General features: G+C 42.3%; 3 protein-coding genes across 6 annotated transcripts in view; 2 read left to right on the top strand and 1 right to left on the bottom strand.

The window, feature by feature from the left end:
• LOC133636330 (zinc finger protein 25-like) overlaps window positions 1–20,007 on the bottom strand; it is a 1,044,419-nt gene that overhangs the window by 864,209 nt on the left and 160,203 nt on the right. The gene's annotated exons all lie outside the window — the stretch shown is intronic.
• LOC133636332 (zinc finger protein 25-like) overlaps window positions 1–20,007 on the top strand; it is a 341,291-nt gene that overhangs the window by 92,097 nt on the left and 229,187 nt on the right. The window lies entirely within an intron of this gene.
• Window positions 8,200–20,007, top strand: part of LOC133636345 (beta-1,4-galactosyltransferase 1-like) — a 40,155-nt gene continuing 28,347 nt past the window's right edge. The window contains exon 1 of the mRNA XM_062030315.1: window positions 8,200–8,495. Coding sequence (XP_061886299.1) covers window positions 8,255–8,495 — 241 coding nt within the window. The 5' untranslated portion in view covers window positions 8,200–8,254. The remainder of the gene's footprint in view (window positions 8,496–20,007) is intronic.

Here is a 20,007-nt window from a genome sequence, read left to right on the forward strand (position 1 = left end):
AACCTTTAAAAAAAAAAAATAGTAACCTTTATTTTACCAGGAAAAAAATCCCATTGAGATTAAAAAACTCTGTTTCAAGGGAGTCCTGGCCAAGAGGCAGCAAAGTTACACATTACAAATGAAAATGACAGGATGGACATCAAGTAAAACAGTTACAGATAACTGAGGCTCCTTTAAATGCTCTCAGTTTAGATTTAAAAGCATTTAAGGATACACATTCAGTCTCTTTGTAACATGTTCCAAGCAAAAAGGAGCTGCATAGACAAAAACTTTTTTCCCTGGCTCAGTGCGAGCAAAAGGGACAGAGAGCAACATCTGATTTTTGGATCTCAATGCATAAGAGTCAGTACTTCTCTGTGAGATCAATGTACAATGTAATCAGGCAATAGTCCCAGAAGAGCCTTGTAAATAAAAGTGTACCAATGACACTGTCCCCTAGTGGACAGAGAAGGCCATGCCACCCGAGAGTACAATCCAGTGGTGTCTACAGTTTGTGATGAACCTCAAAGAAGCATGGATAACACAGTCCACCATCTGAAGACAGGAATAAGGAGCTTTCATATAAAAAAGATCACCATAATCTAGCACGGATAAAAATGTGGCAGAGACAAGGCGCTTTTTTACACCAAAAGAAAACATCTCTTATTACGGAAGAAAAACCCCAATTTAAGTTTTAGTTTCTTCACCCTTCTAATGGCACATGATCTGATATAATTAACGTTCAAATATTGTATTTTCCGGACCATAGGCGCACTGCCGATGAATGGTCTACTTTCGATCTTTTTTCACGTATAAGGCGCACCAGATTGTAAGGCGCATTAAAGGAGTCATATTATTATGATTTTTCTAAATGTAAAAGACTTCCTTGTGGTCTACATAACATGTAATGGTGGTTCTTTGGTCAAAATGTTGCATGGATGATGTTTTACACATCATCTTCAAGTTGCTTTCTGACAGTCGCTTCAGGATGCGCCGTTTTGTGGGAGGTCTTATTTATGTGCCTCCACTTCGACAGCGTCTTCTCCCCGTCATCTTTGTTGTAGCGGTGTAGCATGCAAGGACGGGAGTGGAAGAAGTGTCAAAAGATGGAGCTAACTGTTTTAATGACATTCAGACTTTACTTCAATCAATAACGGAGCAGCATCTCCTCATCCGGAAACAACAACAACGCCGGAATTGTGTCCCGTGAAAAACCGTCCGACCGGAACTCTCTAATAACTAAAGTTCCTTGGGTGAATAATCTAAACCCACTACACCGGTATGTTTTAGTACTTTCATAGCGAGTTTACTGACAGATATAAGTAAGAACTTTACACTACTTTATATTAGAAATGGCAACAGCAGAGTGTTAAGTGTAATACTGTTGTACGCCCTTACCCATTGTGTCCATTAGAGGGCAGTGTTTGCCTCTGTGTTATCTGACACCTATACTTCCTGTTCCGGTGTCATAATATGAGTCATTCTCTAATTGTTAGAGTGGCAACACGTTACGATGCTGCCGCTACAATAAATATACCTACAAGTCCAAAGGTAAAATGTGTCTGACGAGAGTATGATTAAATCTCCACCGCAACGCAACGAAGCTCAACGCGGAGGATGAATGTCCCATAACAAGAAGATAGAGAAAAAGAAGAAGCTTATCGACTACGGTGTCGGCACCAACTACAGTGGCGGATGCGCGCGAATTTTCAGGACTTATGCAGATCCCAAATACACATCAGCAGGTACCAGAATGTAAGAAAAGTTGCTTTTGCATAATAATGTGAAACAAAACACCAGATAATATGTCTTACCTTATACCAGAGGTGTGGACTCGAGTCACATGACTTGGACTCGAGTCAGACTCGAGTCATGAATTTGATGACTTTAGACTCGACTTGACAAAATGTAAAGAGACTTGCAACTCGACTTAGACTTTAACATCAATGACTTGTGACTTCACTTGGACTTGAGCCTTTTGACTTGACATGACTTGCTACTTTCCCCAAAACCTAAAGCTTAAAAAGTTATTTGGGAGCGCTCCGTTGCTTTCATTTTGTACGTGTCTGTCTATCGGCGCGTGTGCTGCGTGTCAGCGTGTGTGCTCTCAGTACAACAGCCAATCAAATTAGTTATACATTGTTTTCATCACACAGCATTCAGCCAATCAAATTGCAGGACAACCAATGAACAAGAGTTGTCAAACAACGCGCCAGTGAGAAAGATTTATACCAAAGTTGGTTTCGTTCGGGTATAAAAACTACGACTTGGTCAACAAAAAACGAATTGCCGTATGCAAATCACGCAGTTCGAATATTACAGACGGAGACGCAACAACTTCCAACTTCGTTCGACATTTGAAGTTGCACAAAGAAGGGTAAGTTTTGAATGTAAGATAACGTTTATTGGCTAAGTAACATGACTTTTATTTGCTGTGTAGTTAAATCAGTGAGGCTGTAAACTCACTGCTAACGTCATAACCATAGACATCTTATAAGTAGACGCAGCATCGAGCGCTACTGCCTACTGGCGCGGACGAGACGCGGGGCCGCCATCTTGGAGTGGTGATCCGCTCCACTCAGTGCAATTCATTTGGCAGGAGCAATGAACTGTCAGCGCATTTAATTCATTTTACCTCACTGAATACCACTCATTTTCACGCGCTTTTTTGTCATACGTGTAGCTATGATAACGGACACATGTTTTATTATTCATAGTTTGCTTAACAGTAATATAATATTCTTATATGCTATAAGTGACCAGACGTCCGAGATCAAAACTGGGAATATAAGCCCAGAGAAGGGGGAAAAAAACGGTCAGCTATTTTTAAGTTGAAGAAACAATATGATTACGTTATATATACATGCGTATATCCTACATAAACAATGTATGAATACATTAGATATCTATATATCTTATAGACCGTATCTCTGTTGCTGCAGCAGCAGAGAGTTTATTCTGTCGTGACACTTTGTATTGATATTTTGTATTACATTCTTCCCTTAAATGATAATGTTTACAGTGATTGTTATATATGTATTTTTTATGTATGTCGCTTTGGATAAAAGCGTCTGCCAAATACTTAAACTTATATAAACACCTGAAACTCTTTATATCAGCTAAAACCACCAATCTGTTTCACAATAAATAAACAATCTGTTTCAGAATAAAACCAAATGCTGTCTTACCCAACAATGTTAGTATTTGAATATTGTTACTTGAAGACTTATTCCTTGTTACAATTATACTGTTAAGAAAGTATTGTCTTATATTTTGCCTAAAATGAGAATGCATCATAATCAGTGGCGGCTTGTGAATTTTGTTTTAGGTGGGGCTGAAAGTTTGTAAACCAAACCCCTGTAGGGTCGTCATCCTCCCCCAGAAGATTTATTTGTGATTTTCACATACAAATATTGAAGATCTTTGCTCCTTCTCAACTCTGTGGTAATGTTATTTTCATAAAATACAACCAATAGTACATTTATGTTAAATCTTACTTGTGAAAAGTAATCACCCGATTTCTATTTTCAACAGTCCGCTCATTTGAGCAGGAAAACGCTGAACACCAGCCCGGCATCTTTGTTTTCTACCTGTCAACTGTCAGTTTAGGCTGCTCGCCGGCTCCTCATCACCACTTCAAGATGCAATTTGCTCGCGTCACAGCAACCAATATTGCGTCTACTTATAAGATGTCTATGGTTATAACATCATTTCAAACACAGCAATATGTTGCGTCCACTGCAGTTTGCTACCTTATTCATACTTTTTGTCAAGTGATTTTTTTAAGCAGGGTTGCATGAGGTACCAAACATAACGTTACGTTAGTCAATGTATCACACACAGTAACATAACGTTAGACGGCGGTCAGCAGCACCGCATATTTTAGCCACCTACAAAAAGACAAACATAGTCAAATAAAGGTCAGTTAAAATGTATACTATATTAAGAATATGTGTACATATTGCATAGGGCCCTGACATCTAAAAAGTACAACTCTGTTCATTGTTATGTTCATGTATTTGTTATGTTTTTCAAGTGTACGCACACATCAACACACATACAGTATGAGATGAGATCAATGAGATAAGGTAAGAACAGAATAGAAACTGCTGTGGAACTAGTTACAATGCAATATGCCATGGAAATACAATGTTAACACTTTTGTACAAATAAGTACAGTTGCACTTGTTTTTGCAAATGTGTTTATTCTGTAAAGGAATGAGTTAAATGTTTAAAATTGTTTAAACTATTAAAATGACTGGTTAATAGTGCTATTATGAATTGCAATGTCAGTACTATTTTTTTTCCTGCTATTTCAAATGCACATGTTTTAATAAATAAATACAGCGGTTTAAAAGCATACACAATTTGTGTAAAAATATTAGTCTGTGGTTAAAAGGACTTGAAAGGACTCGAAACTCAAAATGCAGGACTTGTGACTTGACTTGAGACTTTCCAGTCTTGACTTTGGACTTGACTCGGACTTGCCTGTCTTGACTCGGGACTTGACTCGAGACTTGAGGGCAAAGACTTGAGACTTACTTGTGACTTGCAAAGCAATGACTTGGTCCCACCTCTGCCTTATACACACACCATAATAATACTCTTATGTTGAAGCACAGTACAATCCACCAAGCGGTGTGGCTTCATAGCTTACCAAAGTCCTACTAAAACATTCTGACCGATTTTTGAGCGCTGTGTGTAATGTTCTATATTTTCAATGGAACATATAAAATGTTGGTGTAGTCTACTTGAGTCATATTGCAGTCTACACATATCTCTTATGTGTGACTGCCATTTACTGATCTCACTACTCAGTGGCCTAGTGGTTAGAGTGTCCGCCCTGAGATCGGTAGGTTGTGAGTTCGAAGCCCAGCCGAGTCATACCAAAGACTGTAAAAATGGGACCCATTGCCTCCTTGCTTGGCACTCAGCATCAAGGGTTGGAATTGGGGGTTAAATCCCGGGCGCGGCCACCGCTGCTGCTCACTGCTCCCCTCACCTCCCAGGGGGTGATCAAGGGTGATGGGTCAAATGCAGAGAATCATTTTGCCATACCTAGTGTGTGTGTGACAATCATTGGTACTTTAACTTTAACTTATCATTTCACCATGTGCCAAATAAAATTGCTTCGATGTTGGTAAGCACAACCAGAATTATTCCGTACATTAGGCGCACCGGGTTATAAGGCGCACTGTCGAGTTTTGAGGAAAAAAAATAATTTCAAGTGCGCCTTATAGTCCGGAAAATACGGTACATGTGCTGTGACGACTAGAAACACATGAGCCTCCACCAGGGGGCAGTGTAGCGTAAAACCTGTTTTGCTGAATTAGCCTTTTCATATTACAGTGATAAAGGAATGGAACGACCTCACAACAAACATGAAACGTCAAACAGATTATTCTTCATTCACAGTTGAACTTAAAAAGTGGCTTTGGAGCAATCAAAGCTGCTGGCACGGTCACTGAGGTGGGCACCATGTGTATTATATTTATGGACGAGAACATTTTGTTGTAAGCTGTAAGGTGTGTGTGTTAAAATCATGGTTGTTTTTATAAATGATGACAGATGTGGACAAGAGCATGTATTGTCTCTGTGTTATGATGTAAATGAGGGGTGTTTGTAATGTACAAGTATGTGTCAATGAAAGGGCATTCTATGACTTTTCTTAATTTGATTACATGCTATAGTATAATTTTATTGTTAGAATTGTATTGCATCTTTTTGTATATCTTTAATTTAGGTAGCCAGGGACTGCAGATGGAAATTAGCTATAATCTGGTGCAGAAGATATCTGTATTTGATCTTAATGTCTCTGTGCATTGTCCCTTCAAATAAAGACTAAACTAAAACTAAAATATACATGTATCTCTTATGTGTGACTGCCACCTACTGTTCACACTTATTATTTCACCATGTACCGAATACAATTGCTTCGAGGTCAGTAAGCAAAACCAGAATGATTCCGTACATAAAGCGTACAGTTGAGTTTTGAGGAGAAAAAAAAAAGATTTTAAGTGCGCTTTATAGTCCAGAAAATACGGTACGTGATGCTATCTTCTCTGGCCATATGTCGTTTGAATTCTACTTGCTCTGTCTTGTGGGAAAAAACGCAGGTGCCGCGTGGTTAAAACATCCGCTACTGCTGAGTTGAACTCCGCCCTGGACACTTTGTTAAAGTTAAAGTACCAATGATTGTCACACACACTAGGTGTGGTGAAAGTTGTACTCTGCATTTGACCCATCCCCTTGTTCACCCCCTGGGAGGTGAGGGGAGCAGTGGGCAGACCCAGGAATCATTTTTGGTGATTTAACCCCCTATTCCAACCCTTGATGCTGAGTGCCAAGCAGGGAGGTAATGGGTCCCCTTTTTATAGTCTTTGGTATGACTCAACCGGGGTTTGAACTCACAACCTACCGACCTCAGGGCAGACACTCTAACCACTAGGCCACTGAGTAGGTAGTTTCCCACTCTTCTAACACAGAAGATATGGCGTCCCACTTTCAAAGCTCTTGTTTCCATTGCTCCTTTTAAATCCATGCGCCCGAAGGCTGAAAGTGAGCCACGGTTCAATGACGTCACCAGAGAGGCCAGGATGGAAGAAGGATAAGCTTCATGTTTCCAAACCATGAAATACTTGTGGGATCAGAACATTCTGAGGGTAGAAAAGAACATCATTACAAGTCACTTGAACAACCACGTCCATCCATCCATCTTCAACCGCTTATCCGGAATCGGGTCGCGGGGACAACAGCTCCAGCAGAGACCCCCAGACTTACCTCTCCAGAGCAACATTAGCAACTTCCTCATGGGGAATCCCGAAGCGTTCCCAGGCCGCGGGGTCTCCTCCCAGTGGGACGAACAACCACGTGTTTTATTCAAAACAAGGGATTCTATTTGAAATGTTTCCCAATCCACAGGCTTGGAAGCTTCACCAGAGGTCTGTGGAAAATGTCTTGACTATTTTATTGATCAGGTCCCCACAATTAAAGCCAACAGTTTTTGACCCTTCTATTCTTGTCACCTGTTTTCACCTTCCAACACAAGCTACTGTGGAACCTCTGCTAAACAAGCAAAACTTATTTTATCGAATTTTGGATCCATTTCAAAACTTCCCTTTAGTTTAAAGATTTTAGAGAGAGCTGTGCTTTCATCTTGATTTGCACGCTATTCTTGGGCATACTTGCCAACCCTCCCGTTTTTAGCGGGAGAATCCCGATATTCAGCGCCTCTCCCGACAACCTCCAGGCAGAGATTTTCTCCCGACAAACTCCCGATATTCAGCCCAAGCTGGAGGCCACGCCCCCTCCAGCTCATTGCGGACCTGAGACTGAGTGGGGACAGCCTGTTCTCACGTCCGCTTTCCCACAAAATAAACAGCTTGCCTGCCCAAAGACGTCATAACATCTAGGGCTTTTATAGAGTGCACAACTGCGCACACAACAAGGAGATGAAGCAGAAGAACGAGGAAATTACAGACATGGTGGCCGAAATTATATACTCATCATGAACGGAGAGGTTAAACAGGACAATACTGCCATCTAATGGATAGCCACTGGAACACTGAAATTCAAGTATTTTTTTTTTCTATGTAAATAAAATAAAAAATAAAAAATATATATATAGCTAGAATTCACTGAAAGTCAAGTATTTCATATATATATATATATATATATATATATATATATATATATATATATATATATATATATATATATATATATATATATATATATGAGGGGCGGCGTGGCGAAGTTGGTAGAGTGGCTGTGCCAGCAATCGGAGTGTTGCTGGTTACTGGGGTTCAATTCCCACCTTCTACCTTCCTAGTCACGTCCGTTGTGTCCTTGGGCAAGACACTTCACCCTTTGCCTCTGATGGCTGCTGGTTAGCGCCTTGCATGGCAGCTCCCGCCATCGGTGTGTGAATGTGTGTGTGAATGGGTAAATGTGGAAATACTGTCAAAGCGCTTTGAGTACCTTGAAGGTAGAAAAGCGCTATACAAGTACAACCCATTTATCATTTATAATTTATATATGAAATATATATGAAATACTCGAGTTGGTGAATTCTAGCTGTAAATAACCACGCCCCCAACCACGCCCCCCACCCCCGACCAAGTGGGTCTATGTGTCATCAACTTGCTTTGTGCTTTGTGGCCACGCCCCCTCCATGACTCCACACACACCTCACAGTCTCGACACATTTGGTCACATCACTGCCAAGACTGAGAAGGATCAAGAGCCAGCTGGCAGTCCCAAAACCGGAGTAAGGATGGCCCTGGTCCAGGTGGTCAAGCTGCTGCTGCTGTTATGTCTTCTCATCCCAGTGGTCATGGTCCTTTACAGTCGCCATTGGAACATCACCTTCGCCTTCGTCCACAGCCAGCAAAACCACAGTTCCAGCACTGGCACAGGTACTCAGTCTGAGCTGGTCCTGGTCTCCACCGTCCCCAAAGAGCAAAAGGAGAAAAAGGAAGAGGTGGACAAATGTCCTGAAACATCGCCGCTGCTCGGTGAGACTTTTGTTGTTGTTGATTTCATTGTTCACACTTCACTTTTGTGCTTCTCTCTTGTCTCGGACTCGTCCCGGTTTTGTGTGACTGCTGAGTTAGTGAGGTTCAGGTGTCTTCAAATCCTTTCATTCAAGTGGATTCTTTCAATATGACAACAATACGGTTGCTTGATATGGATTTTCCCCACAGCCCATGTAACTGTTCTGGGTCGGCACAATGACGAGGCTTTTTCCACTGTTCACAGCTTCATTTATTTTCCTTCCAACCTGCGGGCGACATTCAGACAATGTCGGTATCCCGTCTTTCTTTGGTTTACGCCCTCAGCCATGAGAAACTTTTCTGTCCACATATACATCTTTAACCATTTACAATGAAAAAGCCAGATACAAACAGTCTGTAAAATATTCAAATGTACATTTTAAGCGCCATTCCGTGGCAGAACAAAACATGCAACATTTGCTATAGTTAACACCTTAGAAAATAAAATAAAACCACAAACCTGCGGGCGACAATCAGACAATGTCGGTATCCCGTCTTTCTTTGGCTTACGCCTAAACACACAGAATAACACTGTTACCTACACACGTAAGCACACACACACACACGCACGCACGCACGCACGCACACACACACGCACGCACACACACGCGCACACACTGAACAAGTCTCATTACCTACACATGTAGGCACACACACAGGCACGCACGCACACATGCACACACACGCACACACTGAACAAGTCTCATTACCTACACATGTAGGCACACACACACACACACGCACGCACGCACGCACACACGCACACACTGAACAAGTCTCATACAACAAAGAGTGGCCATTTGGCGCCAATGTTAGCGATGTAATGTTACCTGGAATCTGATTGATTGATTGATTGAGACTTTTAATAGTAGGTTGCACAGTGAAGTACATATTCCGTACAATTGACCACTAAATGGTAACACCCGAATAAGTTTTTCAACTTGTTTAAGTCGGGGTCCACTTAAATTGATTCATGATACAGATATATACTATCATATATACTATCATCATAATACAGTCATCACACAAGATAATCACATTGAATTATTTACATTATTTACAATCAGGGGTGTGGAGGGGGAGGGGGGGTAGGATATGGACATCAAGTAGTGGACATAGAGAGAGAGAGAGAGAGAGAGAGAGAGAGAGAGAGAGAGAGAGAGAGAGAGAGAGAGAGAGAGAGAGAGAGAGAGAGAGAGAGAGAGAGAGATCAGAAGGCATAAGAAAAAGTATCTGCATTTGATTGTTTACATTTGATTATTAGCAATCCGGGGATGGTGTTAGTTTAGGGTTGTAGCTGCCTGGAGGTGAACTTTTATGGCGGTTTTGAAGGAGGATAGAGATGCCCTTTCTTTTATACCTGTTGGGAGCGCATTCCCCATTGATGTGGCATAGAAAGAGAATGAGTTAAGACCTTTATTAGTTCGGAATCTGGGTTTAACGTGGTTAGTGGAGCTCCCCCTGGTGTTGTGGTTATGGCGGTCATTTACGTTAAGGAAGTAGTCTGACATGTACTTCGGTATCAGGGAGGTGTAGCGGATTTTATAGACTAGGCTCAGTGCAAGTTGTTTAACTCTGTCCTCCACCTTGAGCCAGCCCACTTTAGAGAAGTGGGTAGGAGTGAGGTGGGATCTGGGGTGGAGGTCTAGAAGTAATCTGACTAGCTTGTTCTGAGATGTTTGGAGTTTAGATTTGAGGGTTTTGGAGGTGCTAGGGTACCAGGAGGTGCATGCGTAATCGAAAAAGGGTTGAACGAGAGTTCCCGCCAGAATCCTCAAGGTGCTTTTGTTGACCAGAGAGGAAATTCTGTAGAGAAATCTCGTTCGTTGGTTAACCTTTTTGATTACCTTGGTTGCCATTTTATCACAGGAAAGGTTAGCCTCTAGAATGGAACCTAGGTAGGTGACCTCATATTTCCTGGTGATAACAAGGTCACCTACTTTTATGGTGAAGTCATTGACTTTCTTGAGGTTGATGTGGGACCCAAACAGGATGGATTCTGTTTTACCCAAGTGTATGGATAGCTTGTTGTCAGTGAGCCAGGTGCAAGTTCTACAGAGCTCAGCACTGAGGATTTTCTCCACCTGTGACTTGTCCTTGCCGGATACCAGCAAGACAGAGTCATCCGCAAACAAAAACAATTCACAGTCGCATGCCGATGACATGTCGTTTATGTATATTAGGAACAGTAAAGGTCCCAATATACTGCCTTGGGGGACTCCACAGCTCACCGAAAAAAAAAAAAGGGGGGGGGGACGGTGCCGTTCACCTCTACCACCTGTTTCCTCCCCTCCAAGTGAGACTGCATCCAGCTCCAAGAGGTTTTGTTAAATCCGATTGCTCTGAGCTTATCCAACAGTATAGCGTGGTTAACGGTGTCAAAGGCCTTCTGAAGGTCCAGCATGACCATGCCGCAGTATTTGCCCGCGTCCACCTCATGTTTGATGTGGTCGGTCAGATAGAGAAGTCATGTGTCAGTGGAGTGGTTAGTTCTGTAGCCGGATTGGAATTTGTACATGAGTTTATTAGTGGCAAGGTAACTATCGACCTGTTCATAAACTATTTTCTCCATTACTTTCGAAATGGAACTGAGAATAGAAACAGGTCGGTAGTTGCCAGGTTCCAATTTGCTCCCTTTTTTAAAGAGGGGAGTTACTCTTGCTATCTTAAAATCTTTTGGTACTTGGCCTTGTGTAATTGATAGGTTTATTATGTGCGTGATGATCGGGGAAATGATGGAGGCAGAGTCCCTGAGGAATCTGGAGGGAATATTATCAAGGCCGGTGGCCTTGTTAGGGCGGAGCGCTCTCAATTTTTTAACCCTTGTGTGGTGTTCATATTGTTGTTACTCAGCCAGTGTTCGTGGGTCTGATGGACCCGTTGCATTTTGTGGCTTTTAATGCTTCACAATCAAACACTTTTATGTTAAAATACTGACTTATCCCAAAAAACATCTGTAATGAAGTGCTTCGAGAGGCTGGTAAAGGAATACATTGTCTCCAGACTTCCCCCCACATTCGACCCATTGCAGTTTGCTTATCGCCCTAACCGCTCCACAGAGGACGCCATCTCCTCTGCACTCCACCTAAACTTAGCACATCTGGAAGGAAAGGACACACACATGCAGATGTTGTTTCTGGACTTCAACTCTGCATTCAACACCATCATCCCGCAGCACTTGGTGAGCAAACTGGCCCCCTTTGGATTCAGTACCCCCCTATGCAACTGGCTGCTTGACTTCCTCACAGACAGACCCCAATCTGTGAGAGTGGGCAACAACACCTCCAGTGCCATCTCCCTGAGCACCGGCTGCCCCCATGGCTGCGTCCTGAGTCCGCTGCTGTTCACGTTGATGACTCATAACTGCTGCGCCAGGTCCACTACTAACCACATTGTGAAGTATGCGGATGACACAACAGTAGTGGGCCTCATCCGTGACAACAACGACATGGACTACAGGGAAGAGGTGAAACATCTGGTTGACTGGTGCAGAACCAACAACCTGGTCCTGAACATCGACAAGACCAAGGAGATCATCGTTGACTTCAGGAAGCACCAGTCCAGCCACGCTCCACTCTTCATCAACGGCACAACGGTGGAGATGGTAAGCAGCACCAAGTTCCTGGGGGTGCAGATAATTGACTATATGACCTGGTCCCTACACACCGGAGCTCTTGTAAAAAGAGCTCAGCAGCGCATGCACTTTTTGCGTCGAATGAAAAGAGCACAGCTCCCTCCCCCCGTTCTACAGAGGCACTATAGAGAGCCTGCTGACCAACAGCATCTCTGTCTGGACTGGAGCCTGCAGTGCCTCAGACTAGAAGTCTCTCCAGATAGTGGTGAGGACGGCGGAAAAGATCATCAGGACTCCTCTTCCTCCTATCCAGGAGATTGCAAAAATCCGCTGCCTGACCAGGGCTCAGAAAATCTGCAGAGACTCCTCCCACCCCCACCAAGGACTGTTTTCACTGCTGGACTCTAGAAAGAGGTTCCGCAGCCTCCGTAGCAGAACCTCCAGGTTCTGTAACAGCTTCTTCCCTCAGGCCGTAAGACTCTTGAACGCCTCATAATTATCCCCTCAATTCCCCCCAAAAATGTCCTCCAGGTGAAGGGGGAGGGAGGGGCGTAGTTGGAGAGGGGGAGGCCAGGTAGGGTTGCTGGGGGTGGGGGTGGATTTCCTTTTGGCTGGCTTTTTTGAAGACAAAGAGAAAGAGAACAACGAAAATGTCCCCTCAATTCCCCCCAAAAATGGATGAACTCGCTGGAATATAAAGACAATACAACATACATCCATAAACGTAGATGCATATGCAAAAGTGCAATATATTTATCTTTACAGTAATCTATTTATTTATATCTGCACCTTATTGCTTTTTTATCCTGCACTGCCAACCAGCTAATGCGACGGAATTTAATTCCTATCTGTACTGTAAAGTTCAAATTTGAACGACAATAAAAAGTAAGTCTAAGTCTAAGACCCACAAACACTGGCTGAGTAACAACAACACGAATGTTGCATGGAAATGTATCTGCCAGTTTCTGCATCCCACAGGGATTCTTCTTTTGTGTTTCTGCACCTGCGCTTCCCAGACAAGGTTGCAACATTGTTTGTCAACACTGTCTGCGCTCATTTTGTCGCACATTTGACCCTCTGATGTTCTGTGTACCTACACTCTGTCCTCCTCCTGTCTAGGCCTGCTGTGTGTGTGTGTGTGTGTGTGTGTGTGTGTGTGTGTGTGTGTGTGTGTGTGTGTGTGTGTGTGTGTGTGTGTGTGTGTGTGTGTGTGTGTGTGTGTGTGTGTGTGTGTGTGTGTGTGTGTGTGTGTGTGTGTGTGTGTGTGTGTGGGCGTGTGGTACACAGGACATCAATTTCCACACTTCTATTAGCCCCGGGTCCAGTGGACCCCGGACATCTTATATGTAATAGAAATATGTAGGGGGGGTGTATGGTGTGTGTTCATTAAATATGTATTCTGATATATGTTCTTCACAGAAAATGAGCCAAAGCCAGTGAGTCTCAGTTTGCAAAAATTAATTAATTGTATCATTTTTCTTTTAATAAAAATCGAAAACGGGTCCCACACACCCGAACACCACACAAGGGTTAAACACCTCATCAGCTGTGACCATTTCTAATTTGAAATCATCGTTGGATACTCCTAGCTTTCTGTAGAAGGCTTTAATGTGTTCTACACCAAAGCGACCAGAGTGGTGGGACAGCTTGTTGACAAGAGTTGCAGCTATGCTGGTGAAAAAGATGTTAAGTCTGCTAGCTACCTCCATTTTGTCTGTAATGAAGGAGTCACCCTCCTTGATGCTGATGTTGGTGAGTCTTGTTTTAAGTTTCTGGCTGCAACCAGGAAGCTGGTTGTTGAGAATTTTCCAGAGCTCACGTGGCTTATTTGTGTTTTCCTCTATTTTGTCGTTAATGTAATTTTTTTTTAAGGATTTAGTTAGGTTGGTTGACTTATTTCTTAATATTATTGCATTGCTTTTTGAGAGTTGAAAGGAGTAATTTGAGGTTGATATTATAGGGTAGTTTATCTACTTCTGTTTTACATTTTTGGTATTCAGAGTATTTCCTGTCTCTGTCTTTTATGGCAGCTAATAGGTCCGGATTCATCCATGGTTCCGAGCGGGCTTTGATCCTGACTGTTTTCACGGGAGCCATGTCATTTAGTATCTTTAGGAACGCCGTTTTGAAGCGATCCCAAGCGACATCGACCATGTTGCTCGCGAGCACAGGTGACCAGTCCCACTCATCTAATTTTAAATTGAAATTGTCATTGGAGTATTTTTTGAGGGATCTGGATTGGGCTGTTATGTGGCCATTGGCTTTAGGTTTAGCTATTTTACGGGTGCAGAAGGTTAGATAGTGGTCGCTAAGACCACAGATCATGACCCCACTATTTTTTATTTTAGGCCGGTCTGAAGTGAGAATGAGATCTATGGTTGATTCCTATCCTTTCTGATAACCGAAAAAATTTCTATTTCTATCTCTGAGTCAGAAATACTTTGATCAAATTTGGTTTCAGAGAAACACAAGATTTTACCTTCGTGTTGAGGAACATTTCTCTGATTTGGTCAAGTTTGGCTCCTGAGAGGCTGTTCACATTTAGGTGGATGATTTGTAGTCCACTGGAACCAAAAAGAGCATCAGAGTCCGCTGTGTTGTGGTACTGACCAGAAAAATTGTTGGTTATTATTGCTGTTGAAGTTGGAGAGCAGGGAGAGAGAGGAGAGAGAGAGAGAGGCATATTGATCGTCCTCCAGGTGAAGGGTGAGGGAGGGGCGGAGTTGGAGAGGGGGAGGCCAGGTAGGGTTGCTGGGGGTGGGGGTGGATTTCCTTTTGGTGGGCTTTTTTGAAGACAAAGAGAAAGAGAACAACAAAAATGTTTGTGTAAAGGCGCCTCTAAATCCTGTGTTTGCCGCGTCCTCGACCGTCTGGGACCGGGGAGAGGCCGCGTGGACCCCCGCCATCTCGTGCAGTTCCCCGCAATCACCGATGTCTAGGTCGTCCTCCACCACAGCCGCCGCGTCATTCACCGCCGCTGAGTCGTTGCCTTCTCCGATGACTGGGTCGTCCTCCACCGCCGCCGCCGAGCCTCCGACCGTGTCGATGAACGGGGCGAAGTCCTTCGCCGAGCCGCCGATCGCTGTGAGCTTGAGCTGAGATGAGCCGGTAGCCGAGTTAGCTTCGATGGCGACGCTAGCAGTAGCATTGCTAGTCTTCGCCAGTCGGGACAACATTAACCGTGTTGTTGCAGGTCCAGGGTTGAGTTCAGTGTCTCCTGATAGTAGAAGTAATAGTAGTATTATTGACTTTCTGTCTATCCTTCCAGTCAGGGGCATGTTTCTTCTGCCTCGATGTGCAGTCAAGCATGATGCTAACACGTTAGCTCCAAAGCCAAGGTGCTTCGCCGATGTATTGTCGTGGAGTAAGTCGTTGTGAATGTCCATTTCGCGTTCTCGACTCTCATTTTCAAGAGGGCAAAGTATCCGAGGAGGTTTAAAATATAAATCCGTGATCCACAGTAGAAAAAGGAGGAAGTGTGGGATAATCCGAGCAGTTGTTTGAATTCCCGATCGGGAGCGAAAGAGAGTGCGACCGCTCATCTCGGCGGCTAGATGCTCTGCATGTGAGGAACAACAATTTCAGTAATATGTGTGCAAAGATTTCAGTTATGTGTATGAGCGCATCTTACCACTGGTGTATCTGAACTTAAAACTAGAGGACAACACAGGTAAACATTTTCATATTCTTGGTACACACATTCATTAATTAAAGACCTCATTTCTACCGAAAAACAAACAAAATGTCAGTGGGATCGTCCGACCGAGACTCACCCTCAGCCATGTGAAACTTTTCTGTGAGGGGAAAAGGGAGGGGCTCCACAACCCAGGAGGACTACAGGAAATCAGGAGGGACAAACATATATCAAACTGCCCTTTCACAGGTGAGCAGAAAAGAGAACTATTTGGAGATAAAATTCACAAACAAAATATAATAAATAACAAAGGTGTATTTTAACTCTGTTATACCCACTAGCCTAGGACTGGTTGGTGGAGAAGTGGGTCTGGGTGTCACTTGGACCACTGAACTCATGCTAGTGTTGGACTTTGGTCTTCAGGACATTAGGATGTTCTCAACACAACTTTGAATGCACCACAAGATCAAGGACTTGTGTGTGTCCTCTCTCTTGGCCACCTTTACTTCGCTGATTGGTAGATGCCATTTTGTTGGCAGGTGCCCAGAATGCTACGTTTCCATGCGACTGAAACGGTCACCGTGTCCCGCTTCTCCGTCAAGTCCCCGTTCAGTCTGGAATCAAACGCTTTGAGCCTTCAAGGGCTTTTCATATAAAGCCATAAAGGAATGGAACGACCTCACAACATTTTATGACTTTTCTTAATTTAAAAACATGCTATAGTATGTTTTTATAGTCATAATTTTATTGCATGATTTTTGTATCCCTTTAATTTAGGTAGCCAGGGACTGCAGATGGAAATTAGCTATTTAGCGATAATCTGGTACAGAACATATCTGTCTTTGAACTTAATGTTTCTGTGCATTGTCCCTTCAAATAAAGACTAAACTAAACTAAGAGTGCAGAAGTGGGAGGAGCAGGCTACACAGCAGCTGTTGCTGGTCAAATAACATGGATAACAGGGCCTGGCTTGCGTGGTAGAGCGGCTGTGCCAGCAACTTGAGAGCTCCTGGTTCGAACTTGGCTTCCGCCATCCTAGTCACGTTCATTGTGTCCTTGAGCAAGACACTTCACCCTTGCGCGTGTGTGTGTTCTTGTATTTCTACCCTTATTGAAACATCGACAAGGAAAAGTACCGTCCATATGAGGACCGGTGAACAAGTTAGGACCGAAATCATGGTCCCAATATGGAAAACCATTGCATCTAATAGAGAGCCAAATAGTGGAGTCCATGAACATTGCTCCAAAGTCAGGATTGTTTTGTTGATTTAATGTGCATACAAAAGTAAACATTGACAGTTGAAAAGGCAGCAATAAATGATAAAACAAGACGGCAGCTAAAGAAGGACTTCCCTATTCATCCCCGAAAAAACCTGCTAGGTGAAAAGCTGATTTTACGACTTCCGGTGCTGACGTAAGGCAACCAGCCTCCCATATGTGACCATAAGATGGACAAATATACTACGCTACTAAGACTACAACAGTTAGCTGCTACAGACGTGTTACCCAAAGTGTGGCACAGGGGCCATCTGTGTTCCGTGACTCGTTTGTCATCGGCCTTAAGCACATTACAAAAAAACAAAAACATTAGATCTCATTTGCACCCCTGGTGGTGAAATCTTATCAAATTTAGGGTGGTCCCAAAAAGGAGGGACATTTCAAATTGACTGTGTGTCAATTTTAAAAGTGCTCCCCCTCTGGTCAACATATGAAATAACAAGTGTGTAACAATTTGAAGTGCTCCCCCTCTGGCATATATAATAACAAGTGTGTGTAAGAAATTGAAATGTGCCCTCTTTGGCCAAATTTAATTAAACAAATAAAATAAATATATTTATACTGTAACAACTTGAAGTAAATAATGAATATTCAAAAACAATTACATAAATACAATTTCAAAAATAAAAATGAACTAATGTGTCGACTTTTTTCTCATAAAATTGGGAACGATTTCTCATATTCTTTCTGTTTCTGTAATATTGCAAAAATTTCTTGTAAATTACTTTTTAATGCAAAATGGTATAACATTCTGACTTTTATCACATTATTGCCAACTTTTTTGTTCTTGTAAATTAGACATTTTTTGAGTAAAATCATGACTTTTGTTATAATTTTGCAGAGTAAAATTCCGATTATTATTATAATATTGCCGACATTTTAAAGATTTCTTATAGAATTGTGACTTTTGTCCAGTAAAATTACGACTCTTCATAAAATTGCCAAAATGTTAAGCTTTTCTTGTAAAATTGCGACTGTTATTGAGTAAAATTTCAACTTTTATCATAATATTGCACAAATGTTCAGTTTTTCTTGTCAAATTTTGACTTGCGTTGAGTAAAATTATGACTTTTATTATAATACTGCCAAACAAATTTTTCACAACAAGCTTTTATATTTGCATAGTATGTATATATTATTAATGTTGTAAATACAAATATTTATATATCAAGAAAGGCTTACCTGAATCCATTGAGGGTCCACAACCTACTGCTTTCTTTTCCAACATAGATAATCCAATTTGGACATCCTGGACTCCCCACCCGAATGCGAGCCCCCAAACCTCCAGCAGGCCAGCAACCGAGACCGGTTATCATCGAGCTCCTCCGGTTGTTCACGTTTGTTGCTGTTTGGTTTCCTCTGAAGTGAGATTAACGCAGGCTACCACCTGGCTCTGATCTACACGTGACAATCTTGTTACTGTTTTGGTCTCGTTACGGCCTTAATTTAATTTTGCCCCGCGGGGAGGGCGCTGATGTGCCTCTGAACTGGTCCAGAACCTGACTGCTAGTTGGGACCTCACTTTTCTGGTTGGGACTTTTATGTTTCCATGGGACTCATATGCCCATCGGGGTGACTACCCGTCATGGATGTGTGACTTAGACACAGTTTTGCACAGTGGACGCACGTTAGTTGCTAGCTTGCACGTTAGTTGCGGGACACAGCTGGAATGCGTCACCGGAATGCATTATCACGATATGAGGATGAAAATAAAAGCTACATTGTCTATAACAGTGGTGCCCAACCAATGATTCGGGGATCGGTACCGGTCCGTGACGCATTTTCTACTGGGCCGCAGAGAAACATTAAATAATTGATCAACTACCGCATTTTCTCTGACTTAACTTTGGCCTGTCCTATTAGACTCCCCAATAGGCTGGTTTATAGATGTACAAAACAACTCCTGATAGGGAGTGGTTATATTTTAGTTTAGTCTTTATTTGAAGGGACAATGCACAGAGACATTAAGATCAAAGACAGATATCTTCTGCACCAGATTATAGCTAATTTCCATCTGCAGTCCCTGGCTACCTAAATTAAAGATATACAAAAAGATGCAATACAATTCTAACAATAAAATTATACTATAGCATGTAATCAAATTAAGAAAAGTCATAGAATGCCCTTTCATTGACACATACTTGTACATTACAAACACCCCTCCTTTACATCATAACACAGACACAATACATGCTCTTGTTCACATTTGTCATCATTTATAAAAACAACCATGATTTTAACACACACACCTTACAGCTTACCACAAAATGTTCTCATCCATAAATATAATACACTATAAAATGACATGTCAAACATGGTGCCCACCTCCAGCAGCTTTGATTGCTCCAAAGCCACTTTTTAAGTTCAACTGTATGAAGAATAATCTGTTTGACGTTTCAAGTTTGTTGTGAGGTCGTTCCATTCCTTTATCACTGTAATATGAAAAGGTTGATTGAGCAAAATAGGTTTTACGCTACACTGCCCCCTGGTGGAGGCTCATGTGTTTCTAGTTGTCACAGCACCTGTGCCGTATTTTCCGGACTATAAGGCACACCTAAAATCCTTTATTTTTTCTCAAAACTCGACAGTGCGGTTTACAACCCGGTGCACCTAATGTACGGAATAGTTCTGGTTGTGCTTACTGACCTCGAAGCAATTTTATTTGGTACATGGTGAAATGACAAGTGTGACCAGTAGGTGGCAGTCACACATAAGAGATGTGTAGACTGCAATAAGACTCAAGTAAACAACACCAACATTTTATATGTTCCATTGAAAATACAGAACATTACACACGGCGCTCAAAAATCGATCAAAATATTTTAGTACGACTTTGGTAAGCTATGAAGCCACACCGCTTGATGGATTGTACTGTGCTTCAACATAGGAGCATTATTATGGTGTGTGTATAAGGTAAGACACATTATCTGGTGTTTTGTTTCGCAATATTAAGCAAAAGCAACCTTTCTTACCCTCTGGTTCCTGCT

The sequence above is a fragment of the Entelurus aequoreus genome, linkage group LG20 (genome assembly GCF_033978785.1).
Source record: "Entelurus aequoreus isolate RoL-2023_Sb linkage group LG20, RoL_Eaeq_v1.1, whole genome shotgun sequence".
Classification (NCBI taxonomy): Eukaryota; Metazoa; Chordata; class Actinopteri; order Syngnathiformes; family Syngnathidae; genus Entelurus; species Entelurus aequoreus.